At 41.6% G+C, this 16,810-nt stretch overlaps 1 protein-coding gene across 1 annotated transcript in view; it reads left to right on the top strand.

Annotated features, from left to right (window-relative positions):
* Positions 1–390: 390 nt before the first annotated feature.
* DNAAF9 (dynein axonemal assembly factor 9) overlaps positions 391–16,810 on the top strand; it is a 74,184-nt gene continuing 57,764 nt past the window's right edge. Inside the window, exons 1-2 of the mRNA XM_049792720.1 lie at positions 391–517; positions 11,015–11,094. Coding sequence (XP_049648677.1) covers positions 429–517; positions 11,015–11,094 — 169 coding nt within the window. The 5' untranslated portion in view covers positions 391–428. The remainder of the gene's footprint in view (positions 518–11,014; positions 11,095–16,810) is intronic.

Here is a 16,810-nt window from a genome sequence, read left to right as displayed (position 1 = left end):
GGGTTGGACGCGCCCATGAGCTGCGGGGCGGGGGGGGGGGGGGGGGCGAGGCGTGGAACGACCGCGGCGCTGGGGGTGTGCGGGCGGGGGGGTGGGGTGGGGGCAGACGTTGGACGAGCCCATGCTTCGCGGAGGGGGGAGCCATCCGTCTCCCTCGCCTTTTTTGCGCTCAGCTGTTGCCGGCTTTTGAAGCCTTCCCATCCCCGCTCCGTGTAAACTCAGAAGAAGAAGGTCGGCGTTGTGAATCCCGCCCGGCCGGGCAGGCGAAGATCACAAGCAGCGGATTCGGCCTTACCGCGGCTCCCCCTACGGGCGGGGAGAGCGGTGGTGCGGCGCGGCGCGGGGCGGGGAGGGGCGGGGCGAAGCGGGGCGGGGCGCAACGGCCGCAGTGCTGCCGGCTCCCTCCTCCCCGCCGCATCGCTGTCGCCATGGCGCTGTGTGGCCGCTCCGCTCTCCTCCTGCCGCCGCCCCCGCGCCCCTCGCCGCGCCGCCCCCGGGCCGCCGAGGCTTTCGTCAGGTAACGGAGGGCGAGGGGAAGGGAGTCCGCCCGGGGGGTGGGGGGTGAGGAGCTGACAGGGAGGAGCCGGGCCGGGTTTTGGGTTGAGCTGAGGGGGCAGGTAGGGTGGGGCCGGGCTGGGTTTTGGGGGGCACTGAGGGGGCTAGGGGGGGATGAAGGAGGGTGGGGGCGTTGAAGAGGCTGGGCTGGGGTGTTAGGAGAGCTGGGGGTACCAGTGGGGGTGATGTAGAGGTTTTGGGGGAGGTGGTGTGGGAAGGGGGGTTTAGGGGGGTTAAGGGGTTCGGTTGGGGGAGAAACTGGGGTGTTCGGAGAGCTGTGGGTGCTGAAGGTGGCGGCTGGGAGGAAAAGAGGGTGTTAAGGGCGTTGGGGTGGGCTGGTGGGAAGGTTGGGGGGGTTAAGGGCTTTGGAGGTGCTGAGGTAGGCTGGGCGTTAAGGTAGGGGCATTAAGGAGAGGTTTTGTGGTGTGCAGGGGCTGCTAAGGACTTTAGGGGGGGTATTGCAGGAGGACTTGAAGTCGTGAAGGAGGTTGGAATGCTTGTGGGGGGCTGGAGCATTAGGAGCAGCATTTGTGGGGCTGGGGCTGTGGGGAGAAGGGGCAGGGGGGTTAATTTTGCAGGTAGCTACTGGGAGAGAAGTGTTGATGGCCTTGACAGGATGGCAGGCAGGGGCCTGACTTGACCTTGTGGGTGTAGGGATTGGCGAATCCTGAATCCTGCTGGAGGAGGGTGTGTGGGAGGCTGCGATGGACTGGGGACAGGGGGACAAAAAGGGCGGTTTGGGGACCTTGGAGAGGGGCTGGTCTGGAGGGAGTGGGCTTGGGGTAGTGTTCCTGTGGGAAGCTAAGCCTGGGTCTGGTTTGGGAGGGGATGAGTGTGGGGCTACCTTGGAAGTAGGGAAAAAGGTCTCGTGAAAGGTAGGAAAGCCGAATTAGGGTAGGGATGGCTGAGATTTGGGAGGAGTTGAGGGATTATGGAGGGAAAGGAGATTGCGTGTTTGTGTGGGCATCTGTTGGGTGGCTTGTGGAGAATTGCTTGAGGGTATGAAGGCAGTAACATTCTCTGAGCTTCAGAAATATTGGGTATAGCGCTTGACAAGAGATGGGGCCTGGGGACATGTTAGTTGATAGCGTTGGCTCTATGGGAGCTCGGGTGTCAGCTCAGGTATCGTTAAGTTGCTAGAGCTCTATTTCCTTTTAAAGACTTAAGGTGTACCCGTGTGTGGATTAGACTGCAGGGTATTATCTGAAGTGTCTGAATAGAGGGAACGGCCTCATGTTGTGCCAGGGGAGGTTTGGATTGGATATTAGGAAAATTTTCTTCACCGAAAGGGTGGTTAAGCATTGGAACAGGCTGCCCAGGAAAGTGGTGGAGTCACCATCCCTGGAGGTATTTAAAAGACGTGTAGGTGTACTGCTTAGGGGTATGGTTTAGTGGTGGGCTTGGCAGTGTTAGGTTTATGGTTGGACTCGATGATCTTAAGGGTCTTTTCCGACCTAAATGATTCTATGATTTTATTCTATAATATCACAAAGAACAACACAGGAACTGAAGTGCTTGATGCTTTCAATAGTTGCAGTATGGAAGTATTCACCAGTGTGAAGTCAGATAATAGAGTAACTGGGACATTGCATGTAAATTGCAAACAAACAGTTGGCCAGACTACTTGGGTATTAAAATCTGTCTATGTTTGCTGTAGATTTTCAATTAAAAAAAAAAAAAGTTTTATCTTTTGTACAAGAAGGGAATAAAAACACTTTCACTTTTCAGACAATATGCCTGTAAAATGAGAAATTCTGTACTGTGAGAGAGAAATGGAGGTCGTTCTGTTTGCCTGAAATAAATGAACATGGCTGTTCTGTGATGGTTATGTTCCCTCTCTGCCTGCAGTTAGAAATTGAACTGATCGTAAGAGGGAAAGAAAAGTGACCTTTTCAAATGATTTTTTCACTGAATAAATTAATCTTATTTGTTTAGAAAGGGCTTAGTATTTGTTTATAGCTGGAAAGTATCTAAAAATTCATCATGATCAGTAAGAAAATACCAAGACGCTAAAAAAAAAGAGCTGAAAGAAAATGGTTTCCACTCGAGCCTCTCTCTTTATGAGTGATTTTTGTAATCTGAGATCCTGTTTTAGAGTTGTCATGAGAACATTCAGACTCTCTGTGAACATCTGCAAGCTTTTGAGCTCCACTGGGAGATCCAGACAGCATCTGTAATTTGGCATGTTTGTAGGAGGCATGTCATCCGTTAAGTTTTTTTCCTCTTCAACACTCGTTCTTGTGCAGGTTTTTTTTCAGGCCAGATGGAGGCAGGGAGGCCAGTGTTTGCAATAAATTTCCCAAGCAGTCAGCAGATACCAGGCAGTTAATAAAAATAAAACAATCCGTTACCCTCCTCCCCCTGCCCCCAAGTCCCAAACAGGAATGGAAAAATTCTTAACACTATATAAAGAATAGAGAAACAGCCAGAGATAATTCTTGGAGTTCTTCCACATACTTCAGAGTTTTGGTCTGCCATATGGTGTGTTGGGAGCTGGCATTTATCATGGCGACCCTCGGCGTTGTAACAACAAAAGCAAGAAAAGAATGGTTTTGTAAATAAAAAGAAAAAAACCCTTAACTAAGAGATGAGTATTGCCTGAAAAAGGGTATGCCTTTTTAGAAGGTGATGTCATGTTTCATGTGTCTGTGTTTAGTGGCGTGGAGTGTTTTCCTTGTTCATGCATTTCTGAACAAAATTTCTATTAAATGCTTTTGTTAAATATCGTCATCTAAAACCAATGTTAATTTGTTCTATTTGGTAGGGTTCTGGAGCCACCCAATTTTGCATTATCTTTATATAAATAGAGCAGGCAAATCCTCATTATTAATTACCCATGTTTGTAACATAATAAAGATTAGTTCTATCTGTGGGTCTGTGTGGGGAAATGCAAAATGAGTACTTGGGTTCATTTTTATGTTGTCTCTGCCTATATGCCTAGTATTATCATCGTCTAAAACATTCTGTTTTTAATCACGTAGTGGTTAAGTATGTGGCTTTTTTTCCTATGGCTTTGGAGGAGCAGTTGGTGGGGTGTTTGGGAGCATGGTGGTGCAGGGACGAAAGGGTTGTTGTGGTTTCCTAACCAATTTTAGTAGGGGAAATGTCTGTGTTGAAAGATTAACAATTTGTATCCATGTGTTCCTTATGTAATTATGCCAAGGTTCAGGATTTTGTAATAGCAGTGTTTCACCGAAATTTTTTTAAGGAATGCGCTGTATTTTAGCTATGCAAAGAGAGAGCTAATTTAACTTGCTGAAGTACGGGGCGGGGGGGTGGGGGGTGGGAATAAAAAGGAGAAACAAACCCCATTCCTTGAATACAGATGGGTTTCTACCATGTTAGGGTATTAATATGGCTTAGAGACTGTTGAGTGCTAGGCTGCAGCCAAAGTTAAGAGGGATGTGGCACAACCTATATGGTTGATAGGAATAGAAAGGTAGAATAAGTGCTTGGGAAGGAAAAGCTGCCAAGGAGAGGAGCAGAGCTATTGCGTTAACTCCGCTGCCTGTGGAGCTTCAGCTGAAGTTACCCCTTTGCAATTGTTCAGCTTGAACTGATGGCAAAGCATCTGGCTTGGAGCTTTCTGGCCATGTGGCTGCGGTGGTTGTGGTCCAGTAATGTGCTCTGCAAGTAAATTTAGTCTTAAGGCACTGTAGCTTAACTTCTGATTTCTGCTGAAGTGCTAGATGCTTGCCTTGTCTTTCTGACCAGAGTTTGACTGATGGCAGAATAATTACACTTGAGCTGCTAGTCTTTCTTGCTTCTTCAAATATTGTCATTTTCTCAGGTGATAATGTTTTTGGGGAGGAATAGGTGGCATCCTCGATAAGATGCTGCAATTGAAGAAAGTGAAAATACAGAGCTGGTGTTTGTAAACCAGCCTGTTAAACAGAGAACTCGTTAAGGCTGCAGGTCTAACTGGCGCATATGTGTGTGTAGGTGATGGGCAACCTATCATTTGATTGCACCCACGGAAGAACTTCACTTTGTTTCCAGCCCAGTAGATGATGTCGAGGTCCAGTCTGTGAGCTGCTCACAGTAAGCAAGTATGCCTAAAGGCTGCACTGTCCAGTGTGGTTACATACAATACCGGTATGAATATTGATGTGCATCCTTAATAAATAGTGCTACTGTTCAGATGTGCTGAAGTGCCAAAGATCCTGAACAGGCTTGTAGTTTGCAAAAGGCATCAGGTAGTCCCAAATGTTTAGTAAGGAGAGGTTCATGCTTGTTCTTATGTGCTTTGAGGTCTCTGAATTACAGAATTGAGTATTACTGTCCATTTAAAGTCAAGAAGCAAGGAATTTGGTCCTGTAAAATGCACGCAGAGTTGAAATTTCTTCCTTTATGTCCAGTTTTAATATTTGCTATTTACGGTTGCTAAACATGCCAAGTGTCTTTAAAGTGGTTAGATCTCCCATTTACAGTCAAGTCCCTGTGTTCATTGTAGAGAAATTTTGAAAATAGCTGGAAAATTGTCATGTATTTTTAAGGTGGGTGAATGCCATTGTCTTTTGTGAGTGCCAAACAGTAAAAGAGTTATTTTGGTGAGCTAAGAAAAAAACCAAAAAACTGAGAAAGCACGTTACTGTTCAAGCTAGATAGTAAATTTCAAGTAAACTGTTTTTGAAATGAATTAAATTCTGAGAGTCTCTAACTCGGGCTGACTTCTGGTTTCTGTTTTCACAAATGTATTAAATGATGATAATGTCAGACTGTGGGAAATCCAGGGAAATCCCATACTCTAATAGAAGCAGACAATAATAATGTTTCTGGTAGTAACTGTGAGGTCAACAAAAGGCCCATGAAAAATAAACTTGATGTTTTGGGGTTAGAGGGGAAACAGATGGTAGTAGCAGCAAGTTAACAAGAAGTGAGATTTGGAAAAAGATAAACTGTTTTAGCTTTCCATTTTATTTATTACTTTATTAAATAAAGTATTTCACGTTAAAACCAGTGTCTGTCTTGGGTAGCCAGCATGAATCTATTCAAGTCATTCCCTGAAGATGAACCTTGTTAATGTGAGGATTTGCACAAGCTTGCCGGGGGGGGGTGTCTCAGATTTTTTTCCCTTCATTTGCTGCGATCTATTAAAGCTTTACCACGTGTGGGTTTTTACGACTGCCTAGCCTTTGTGGGGGAGGAGCGTAACATCTGCCAATATGAAGCAAAACATACTCAACACAGTGAAATCACATCCTTTGTTGGCTGAATTGCATGTTAACCACAGCTGTGGCCATCCCAGACTTATGGTAAGCCAGCCTGTGGGAATCAGTCGGCAATCAATCAGGGATCAATGCTAATATCGTTGCTGCGTTAGTACCATTGGATTACAACATCAATAAAAGGAAGCTTGCGCCCAGAATAAATCAGCTAGTAACAAGAGATGCAGAAAAAAGTAACACGTTGTGGAAACGTAAATGAAATAAAAATTAAAATAAAAATACTGTGTGGCATTATTTAAAAAATGTATTTGTTCTTTCTGGTTGAGAAAGGCACAGTTGTTAATATTCTCTTTATTTGCCAACATACATGGCTTGTAGTGCTGTGTCTGTTACCAAGTTGTGACAGGCTAGACTGTTGTAAAGCAAGGTACTTTGCATAATTAGTATGAAGACATGTGAACAGATGAGCACTAGTTCTTAGAAGTTAATGATGTCAATTATCTTTCCCCCCCTTTTTTTTTTTTTTGGATCCAGTCCAAGATTAGCAGAATAACAAGTACCTCAACGTATAGTTTCTTAATTGGCCCAAGCACACTTTATTGCCAGATGCCACTTCAAAATGTGGCTTTGCCTTCTTACCCGCCTTCATCAGCAGTCAGATCAGCTTGCTGATGTTTGAAAGTGTAGAGGGTTTTTTTGGTTCTTTTTTTTTTTTTTTTTTTTTTAAGTTCCTGGGCTAGAGTTTGGATCAGTAAGCTGATCTGGCTTGGTACATGTCTTCAAGATCATCAGTGAAGATACAAAGGCAGTGATAAGGGTGAGACTGTCCCTTGCAGCACCCTGGTCTCTTACACTGGCTTAAGACGATGTAGAAATTACATCTTATGTTCAAAAGCGCATGTTGGAAAAATTCTCACTTTTCACCTACTTTCAACTTCTTATTCACTTCTATAGCAGCCTGGTTGTCTGTGGTTGTCTTGTTGAATAGGGCTGGATGAGTTTGCAGCTCTTGTCTTGTCCAAGTCTCACTGAAGCCCAGGATTTTGGGGCTTCCTTAGAAGGGCTTTGTGTAATTGTGTTTTCGAACACACCTAATGCTGATTTTTCAGCAGCAAGCTACTGTAAAATTTAGTTGTGGTTATGTACGTGGGTGGATCCAGAGCCACATCTTCCAGGAAAGCGTCCTCAAGCCCAGAGGGTTATGCTGTTATGCGGAGGTTCATTCTTCATTGTTTCTGTTTGAAATTGTGTTACTGTGGCAAAATGGAGTAAAAAGTCAGTACCCTTACTAGGGCGCTTGCTTTGGAGGCGGGAACAGTCATGGATTTTTGTTCCCAGGACAGTTTCTTTGTTTTTGTCAGATGACTGTTTAATGTGAAATGCAAGAAAATGCCATTTTTTTTCTCTGACTTTATACACAGTTTAGCCTGTATTGTTTAAAAGCATGTAGTAAGAATTCTAATTATTCTCTTCACTATTTCTGAATAACGTCTTTCTTCAGACACAGAAGTCTTCTGTTTTTAATGTCAGCCTTTGAATGTAATGATTTATACACACTTGAGATGACGTTGAAAATATTTCTGTGAAGAAGCTTTTTCAAAGATTTCTTTCATAGAAACCACTTCTTTAAACGAGGCAAGGAAAAATATTCTGCTGAAGGCTGTTTAATATTAAGATTGAAATAAGCATCTTTGTGGTCATACATCTCATTACGAAATAATGAACATATAATTTGCCCTACGCTTTTTCCTTTTATGTCAGGATTATCTCCAGAGGGAAGCGTAGCATTGACATTCATCTTTGCTTGGCAGAAGTTTCCTAGCAGCTTAATCTGAGAACTTCATATTTTTTTAAGGGGTGCACCAAAGTTGTAGTTCTTGTGGAGGATACCGAACGTAATTCTGGGAGAGTAAAATTCCTAACCTGAAATCAAAACTTAAGGAGGCAAAGAAATACCCAACCCAGAACAAATATGCAAATACTTTCCTCCCCCAATTCTGCCCCCCCCCCCCCCAGTTTACTTGAACAGATCAGAAAATATTTTCACGGAACTCAAGAAGACAAAAACAATGTGTGTTTTACTTTGCTCTGGTCTCATTGCACAGGCTCATAACATTAGCTTTTATTTTACATGATAAACATACTTGATAAGGTCTCCCTTTTCATTGAAGCTGTTAGTGTGAAATTAAAATTTAAAGCTCTTAGGAATAACTTACCTTGTATCATATACCAATGCTTTTTAATAAATGGGAGTATCTTTCCCCACAAGTTCCTTACACGGAGTTTCTGTACTTGTTCTTTTGGCAAACCGAGCCCTAACCATTCCTTTCTTCTAAAAGTGATCAGTATATGGGGAAAAAAATGATAGCAAAATCAAGGTATGTATTCATGCTGTGTTTATAATGCATAAGAGGTTTGAAAAATATTTTACAATCCAGAAAAACCTGTCTTTGGCTGGAGAATTACATAAATTTGCCTTGAGAGTAGAAGTTGAACGCGAGTAGTAGAGGGATTTTTTGCATCTTGTTTCTGAGAGAGGTTGAATGAAAATAGACCTCTTGTGCCTTCCGATGTGAAGCATTCATAATATTTTTTCTGATGACAGTTTCTTTTCTCACTCTGAACAGAAGCAGGAAGATGCATCCTCTGATATAATGTTTTAATAGAAGTCAGTCCAGAAGCTGCTTGTTGTGTCACTACAGAAGTCCTTGGGCATGCTTTCTCACAGTCCTTTCAATCTGTCCTTCAGATCGTCTCAGGAAGCATGGGTTTCTCCTAAACAGGGTTTTGCAGATAGGTCAAGAAGCATTTTCGTTTTCATGCGGGCTTTGTACATAAAGTTGTTTCCGTTGTCTTGTGTTTTACAGAGGCAGTAGCAATTCTACTTGCCTGCAGCTCGTCCTTAAACAACTAGTAGGCTTGTTTGCATGCTAACATATGAAATAAGTCTAATTATTTTGTACCCACAGTGAAGAGTTTAGCAATTTTTTCTACTCTTGATGTTGTGACGTGGGAAGTATAAAAATACAAGCACTGTATAGCTTGCCATAGCGGATCATCTCTCACCTAGCTCATCTGGGGTCCTGTTTAATGATGGGATGAAAATCTTCCAGAATAAGATACAAAACCTGAAGTTTGGACAGCTGTGAGATTCAGTTTTAGGTTAGGTATTAAAGATCTAATAATGTGAAGTTGCTAAAATGTGCAGCGTAAAGTTTGATGTTTCTTCACAGACTTCATAGCATCACCTACATGGGCAACAACATGCGATAGTATCTGATTAGGTGTTTTTTGCTGTCATCAGTGGCTTTAATTTCTGTTTCTGGTATCTAAGACTGGGTCAAAGTATCTATTCATATATACAGTGGACTGTGATACAGGACAGTGTATAATATGAATTGGGAAGTTTCAGGCAAAAAGAATAATTGAGGGATTCAGAACTCAAATAGGCAACCTAAAAATGGGAAAAAAATAGAACTGGAGTGTAGCTCCTATGAAAGTGTCTTCAAATGTTGCCTTTACTGCAGATGTTCAGATTGCACTTAGATTAGCTATAATGCAAACCTTTCGTGTTCATTCTGTCTTTTGGAGAAAGTAGAGCATGATAATGGTAGTATTACTGAAAAGATCTATTTGCTTTTTACTTTGCTCAAAGGAACTATGAAAACAGGAATGCTTGACCTTACTTGTTTGTTTGAGCTAATCATAAATTTAGCTGTTTAAGTGTTTCTGTAAGACATGTTTGTTTCCTAGAGCTGAACAGCTCATAGTTATATAAACAAGACTGTAAACAAGAAAACACATTCAGTAATAACAGCAGTGAAATTTCTTGCCTTCTATCTGTATTAAAACATGCTCACAAAATGTTGCCTAGAAGCACGAATTATGTTGCTCTCTGGCTATTGTAGCTGAATTTTTTGCCTGGCTTAGATGCATATTGGACAACTGAATTAAACCTCATATAATAAACAGTTTGTTTTGATTATGAAACTCTTGGTGAGACTTGGTATTGTTCAGTTTCTTTTTAATGTAGATTATCAAAGATTATACTTTAAGCTTATAATTTTCCCAAACTGTTTATTTTAGAAAAAATTCATGGTTTTAAGATGGAAGTCATGAGAGAGGTAACATGCACCTTATGAAAATGATCTAGATATTTATTTGGGTAGAGAGAGGAAAAAGTTCCTTCTTTCTTTTGTGATCGCATTAAGTATTAGTCAATTAGAGTTGTTTTGAGCTGTGGTTTACTTTGACTGGAAACCCACTAGTATAAGTTCAGTTTGTTAATTTGTCTTGGAGGAAAAAAATTGGTCTTGAAAAGTAACACTCTTCTGGAGTTCAGCTTTTGTTACGTTAAATGAGAGCATTGGCTCTATATTTTTTCCATTACAGACTAAATAAAATTCTAGAGAGTAATTCCAGATGCAAGGAAGAACTGTAGCACCTGAAGATTAAACAATGAGTGAAACCCCCCTGGTCAGGAGCTGTCTTATCTCGGAGCGCTCACTGAAATTGCTTTTTCTTTTCTGTCTGAAAATTCCCTCGATTCTGCATTTCTGCTTATGTGTGTGCTTGTAATAACGACAGGGTGACCCATTTGAGTCTTTGTGATACTGGTAAGCAAAAGCATCACTGCAAAACCGCAAGTAGCATGACACTGATGCGAGGACGTGGATGAGACCCTGCAGGTTTGTGAGTGGAGGCAGAGTTCTCTGTGCCTTCCCCCCTTTGCCCCTATACAAATATCGTGCTTTTCACATCGATCTTGTAAGAGGTCTGGGATGTGTCCGTGTTATGTAGTTACACGGGGTGGAAGAGGTCTGATGGTGCTGGAGGTGCTGAAATTCACCTCTTGCAAACTCCTCCTGGGGTGTAGGAGCTACTGCGGTCCTTTCCCTTGTCAGCTTTCTATTTGGGCATCATCTGCACCATGTTGCTTTGCTCTCCACTTCTCTTGTTAGAGAAAGGAGCGTTGCTGGCTTGGTGAGAGGAAACTTGAACAGAAATTTTTGCTAGAAGTTAGAGATTAAGAAGGCACTTGGTTAAAAGGGATAGTTACCGGTTCTAGTCTTCTCTCAGGCCTACGTACTTCATCTTTTAGTGGACAAAAATAAGTAATCTGGGGATGGTTTGATATGAGATCTAAATGTATTTCAAAGAAAAGATACCCAAGTTGAAGTGTGTCCACTTTGTTTATATAATAAAGAAAAAAACTAGGTCAACTCTTTAGCCTACTAAATTTGAGCACTTCAAAACACTGACCTTAAGGACAAATTCTCTTTCTTTTGCAGCTGCAGCCGCCTTCGAAACATTCAGAGTATCCTGACACAGAGCAGCAAATCTCAACCTGATGGAATCCTTTGCATCTTAGGTTAGTTTTACCTTCCCTCCCCTCCCTGCTCCCCCCCCCCCCTTTTTTTTTTTTGTTCTCACTGTACTGGTAAAAATACCATGAGTTTCAGAAAGATGATGATCCTCTCCTTCCTGCCCCAAGCCCCAGTCCTGTTTCTCAGTTAATGGACAGCTATCTGATTGTTACACTTTTCTCCCTAAATAATTTTTAGGCCTATTTACTAATTTCAGGCAAACTTGCTACAATAGTAATAAGATCAACATTTTTGCAAGCCTTATGAAAATTCAGTGGCTGGAGGGAACAGAGAATCTTTGTTAATGTCCAGTTGAAGGAAAGATGGAGATAATTTAATCCATATCTATTTGGAGTAAACATTCAGCTGTCTAGGCACTGTTTGCTTTCTAGCTGATGCTTGCTGTAAAAGCTCAAGGCTGAAGGCACAATGCGTATCAGCTGGTTTCCCTGTGGAGGGGGGGAAGTGGAAGGGATTGGAAGGTGCTGAGGTTAAGGGTGTGGAGAAGAGCAGAGGAGCTCCGAGGTTAGGGATCATGATATGCATAGCTATGGAGGGTGGTGGTTGAGAACAGGATTGGCTTATAAGAGATGTGGGGAGAGGGAGGAATAATCAGAAAACTGACAGAATTAATAAAACCTGAATTTAGGGGGAGGGGGGTCTTGCCTTAGGAGAAGTAATTCAAAATGCATGTGAAGAGTTGCATGAGAAACCCAAGAAGCAGTTATGAGTTAAATGGTGGTATATTAACAGCATGTGGTTTCAGTGCTTTATTTCTTTTGGGGTTGGGAGAAAAGGGCAATACAAAATAAAGCTGCATGTGCAAGTATTCTGTAGGAAAGTAACAGTTTTTTTTAATACTGCTTTAATATAATTTCTGTATGTAACATTGACTCTTATTATATAATCAGTATCAAGACATTAAAGGAAAAATTCAGGAATGATGGTTGAAATTCCTTAGAGAAAAGGACTAAGGAGTGATTGCTCAAATAATGTATTACAGTTAAAGATGGAGGAATCTAATGTAGCTCTAAAGAAGCTATGTGTAGTAACAGGCTTGCATTAAGAAATGATACAACAACCTGTTTTTTTAGGGTTTTGTTGTTTTGATGAATTAGCAAGAAAACTTGAAGAAGCTCATTTACTGAACCACAAAGAAGTTGTAAATGTGTATAACCTACTTCTCTTTTGGTTGATGCTAACTGTACAACATGACTCGTCCATATTCTCTAGCGTAACACTTTAAGAAGTCTTTGGCTAAGTAGTAACTTTACAGCTAGAAGGTCTATAAGGTCACTGCATCAACCTTCCAATGAAACTTAATCATACAGGGTAAAGTACTTGGGTTTTGCCTTTGATGCTAGTCTAGTGTCATAAAATAATGTCAAGTTGTGCCATCTTGCCATTGACACTGTAGTATTTCTTGACTATTGTCGACTCTGGAGCTGCACTGAGTCCCAAGCAAAGAACAGTCCCTCAAAACGTTGTATGGCTTTAGGGAAAGCATTACAGGCAAAAGGTATTGATTTATGTAATCCTCAGTGTAATGTGGAGTATTAAGTCCATGCATAAGACCATGCCTCTTAATAAATAAGCATTTCTGCTATGGAAGTATAGGAAGTATGTTTTGTTATTAGACTTGTGCTTTGCACTAATCTCTTTCAGCACCCACAATGGGACTGTTGTCTAATCTGACCTAATGCAGCCTGCAGAATTTCTCGCATAACTTCTGATTAAGTAGGCATGTCACTGTTATAAATGCATTAAATTGGTCTTCAAATATAAGCCTCAGATGACAAAAAATATGTAGTCGTACATTTTGAGTCCTGTTGACTTGTACGGAAAGCAGATACTCGAAACTGTTCTTTTTACAGTCAGTGCATGTTATATTTCACTTGGCTGTCTTTAATGACCTAGAGTTAATGTATTTCCCTCGCCCCAGCTCTAATTATACATACTGGGCTGTGAGATAAAAATGATATAAACTTTCATAGCTTCGCTTCAAGTAGATTAGTATTTCTACTGAAATTAAAAACAGCATTGTGAGATTCCAGAGATGAGGACTGACCAATTATTGATACAACTATTTAAATGTAGTTACAGCTGATATTTTTTTTTTTTTTTAAAGAATCCTGTCATGTTATTTTAAACTGGTTGAATGGTAGCATTCCTGCATTCTTTGCTGGGGAGAAAAGGCATCACAACTGACAGGAAGAAGGAATTTGGAGGTTGGCATGTCAGCAGTCTTTAAAAAGCTGTGATGTCTCAGCTGGAGCGCGTTGCTGTTAAAGCTGCTAAGAAAACAGTATATTAAACTACTTAAGTTGTACACTATTTTTTTAACAGCGGTGTTTCTTGTATCTTACCTTTCGACAGAGATTTTCAGCTCACGGTTAAGTTGATCTGATTTCTGAGGATATGTTTAGTTTCAGTAGGGTATGACCATAAATCTGACTAGAGTTGTAGGTGTTCTGATTGTAGACAAACTGTTTCACAGGTCAGCATAGATAAGCTAAATTTTTTACGGACTTTGACATTTACTTTTTATTCTCCCTGAAGAGGATAGGAATACTTTAGAGGCTGTACCAGTAAATCTTTATTTTATCTTGGTTCTGTACATGTATTACTACCTACTTTTTTAGATGTCTTTTTTTTTTCCCTCCATTATATCCATCCTACACAGAGCTCTTGCTCTTCGGATGTGGGAGAAACCTCACCAGCATTTATTACATTGCACTGATTGTTCATCCTATTTCCTTCCAAATAGACACTATTTTAATGATTATTGTGCCACTTCTGATGGCAGTTCCACAACTGCATGTTGGTTTTGGACAGACATCTAAAGGTGATCTGTCCATTCTCTCCAGCCTCACCTTCCTACCTCCCTGGTGTCCCTAGCGCTCACATGGCTGTTCAGTGTGTTATGGAACAACTATTCTTTGTTTTGATCCTCAAGGGCATGTCAGAAATGCATGGCTGGGACAAAAAGCAGAACTTTTTACCTGTCAGCTATGTTTATGTCAGCTTAGCAACTGTGAAATCACAGATACAGGAGAGGGTTGAGCTGAATACTTTTTGCTCCACAAAAGGGGAGTCTCAGCCTGCCCCTAGACTGCTCCTCTTCCCTTTCCTCTCTTTTATCCCCACATGCATTTTTCCATCAGTGCTGGTGGTGGTTTGATATCTTGCACCCGCTTCATCCTATTGAGCAGACAGATTTTTTTTTCTTTTTTCTTTTTTATTTCCTCCCCCCGCCTCCCCTCCATGTTTGGCCAGACTAGTTTTCTGCCAGTTTAGCAAAGTGAATCAGCTCGCTGAGAGGTCAGATGAGCACTGACTGCAGGAGAAGGAGCAGGAATGGCTCTTTGGGCCATTAGACTGAGTTCGACTGAGTCATTGTCTAACTACACCCTTGTGATGAGTTGGGAACAGGCTGGGAGTTACTAAACTCTCAGCTCAGCTGGAGACAGGCGTGGGGGTTTCCTAATTAATAGCTTTCCCTATTGTTCTGTTGTTGAGGACTCCTCATGTGCTTTCTGGAGGTATCTTATCTTTGTCATTGTTTCACTTCCTGTTTATTTTCCACTAACTGTATCTGTTCATGTAACTCCCTATGTTTCTGTAGGATAGTATTAAAGCCTTAGTATGAAAGCTCCTGTCTGTACTGGATACTTAAAAAAACCCCACAAAACAACAACAACAAAACCAAACCACAAAACCCAAGTGTTCTGCAAAAGTTAATGGTTTTATAGTAAGCTAATGCCTTCCCTGCTAGCCTGTCAGAGCTCTGCAAGCAATAAATTCACCCATGTCCTCTGTTATAAGAGTTAAGCCCCCCTTGTTAACATATTTCTGTCTTCTCTTCCGCTCCTTCTGTCATTAATGGAAGAAGCAGGGTTTTGGTGTTTATCTTTGAAGATCTCTGCTTCAAACCTGAAGAGCTGGTGCACCCAGATAAAACCTCAAACTCTTCAAGTGATGGTGACAACTTTTTTTTTTTTTGAGGACAGTTTCTCAATTTTTCTTCTGATCTTCTAGACTTTATAATAATCTGTTTGTTTTTCTGCTTCACTATGTGTTATTCTGTTAGCCTGTCCCTGAGCACACCACCTTAGGCTTTGGAGACCCTAGCAATGAGCCTGACAGGAAAAAGTGCAAATGCCATGGCCGCTTTCATCCGCACTGTTTGGCCTGTTGTTGAGGCTGTCTTGTGAGATTAACATTTGATGTGATAGGTGATGTTTGCTTACAAAACATAAGTAATGCTGCTTGCAGACCAACTGATCTAACATCTTGCTGTCACTGAAAGGGGCTATCCTAACTCCTACTTTGTGCCAGATTTTTGCTCATCTGATTGCCTTCAAAAGTTGCCTTAGTTAGGCAAATAATCAGTAAAACAGATTATCTTCAGGACATTGTGTGTGCTAGCTTTCTAAGGCTATAGCTGGTTTCGAGGAGACTGATAACGTTTAAATGGAGTTCCCAAGAACAATGGGACGGTTGCTTCCTGGAAGAATGGAGTCTCCACACTTGATTGTAACTAAAATCCCACCTGGAGACAGGGGCTTTGGTACCAGTATTAGTGTGTGGAGTCCCATTGAATTCTATATTATATCAGTATGCCTGCTTTCATGGGACTGGAAATGTAAATTAAGAGAGACAGTGTGTTCTCCCTCTCCTCCCTCTTTTGCGTGCTCTTTCCCAGAGTTCCCAGATCCAGGGCAATCTGGTTATGCAGGAAATTATTGGCACAGCAAAGACAGAACATTGCAGCAGGGGGGGAAAACGAGTGACTGGGTCTGAGCATTCTTTAGCTGAGTCTTATCGATGCCATGATGGGAGTTACAGATTGACTGCTAAAGCTCTTGATACTCCCTTTGTCAAGGGATGCCTCCTAACCCACAGAATTGTGACTTGTTAAAAAGAGCATGGTCCAAGGTCATATGAATGGGAGATCAGTGCTAGAAGCTAGATAGCAGAGGAATGAGGATTCAAAGATTGTGGTAGAAAAGATTTTTGAGGACTGAGAAAGCTGGGGCAGGTGTGATGCAGCTTCCCCCTTTCCCCACACAGTTCAAGGAATACAATGCTATAGTGCGTTATTGGTGGTAATAACCATGAAGCCATGAGCAGGGAACAGTACTACAGAGGTTCATAGCTTCAGCACAATTTGAAGTGATTTGAACTCGTCTCTTCTGTAGCCTTACATCAGATGTCTGATACCTTGGAATATACGTGATCTATCCAAAGGCCAGTTACTAAGCAAACAAGGGAGTTTATTAAGATGTGGGATTCAGTAGCTGGATGCAGACACGGCATCTTGTTAGCACTTTAAAGCTGAAGTGTAACATAAAAAAAGGAACATAATTAGGAGAACCTAGGGTTTGTTCCGATTTCTGTTAAGTTTGGGTGACTCTTGAGTAGTTTGGTTTCCAATGCAAGTCCTGAAACCCAGACATCCAGGCTGTGTTATTACATTATCAGTGTACTGATCTCTCCTTTGGACAGTAGTAACAAATCTTGGTTTGTTGGCAACCTTCCAGCTGTACCCTAATATAACTTGGTAGGAAAACTTGATGTTAGTATTTATGAGAAATTTTGTAACAGTCAAGACTGGTGACCTCTGTTGTGTTTGGATGTCAAGGATGCTGCTTCATGCATAGTTTTACTTGTGGAGAAAACTTGATTTATTACAGTAGAATTAGAAATTTTGACTGTGAC

The sequence above is a fragment of the Accipiter gentilis genome, chromosome 3, assembly GCF_929443795.1.
Source record: "Accipiter gentilis chromosome 3, bAccGen1.1, whole genome shotgun sequence".
In the NCBI taxonomy this organism is placed as follows: domain Eukaryota; kingdom Metazoa; phylum Chordata; class Aves; order Accipitriformes; family Accipitridae; genus Astur; species Astur gentilis.
Note: the sequence above shows the minus strand (reverse complement) of the source record. Positions and strands in the feature narration are given on the sequence as shown.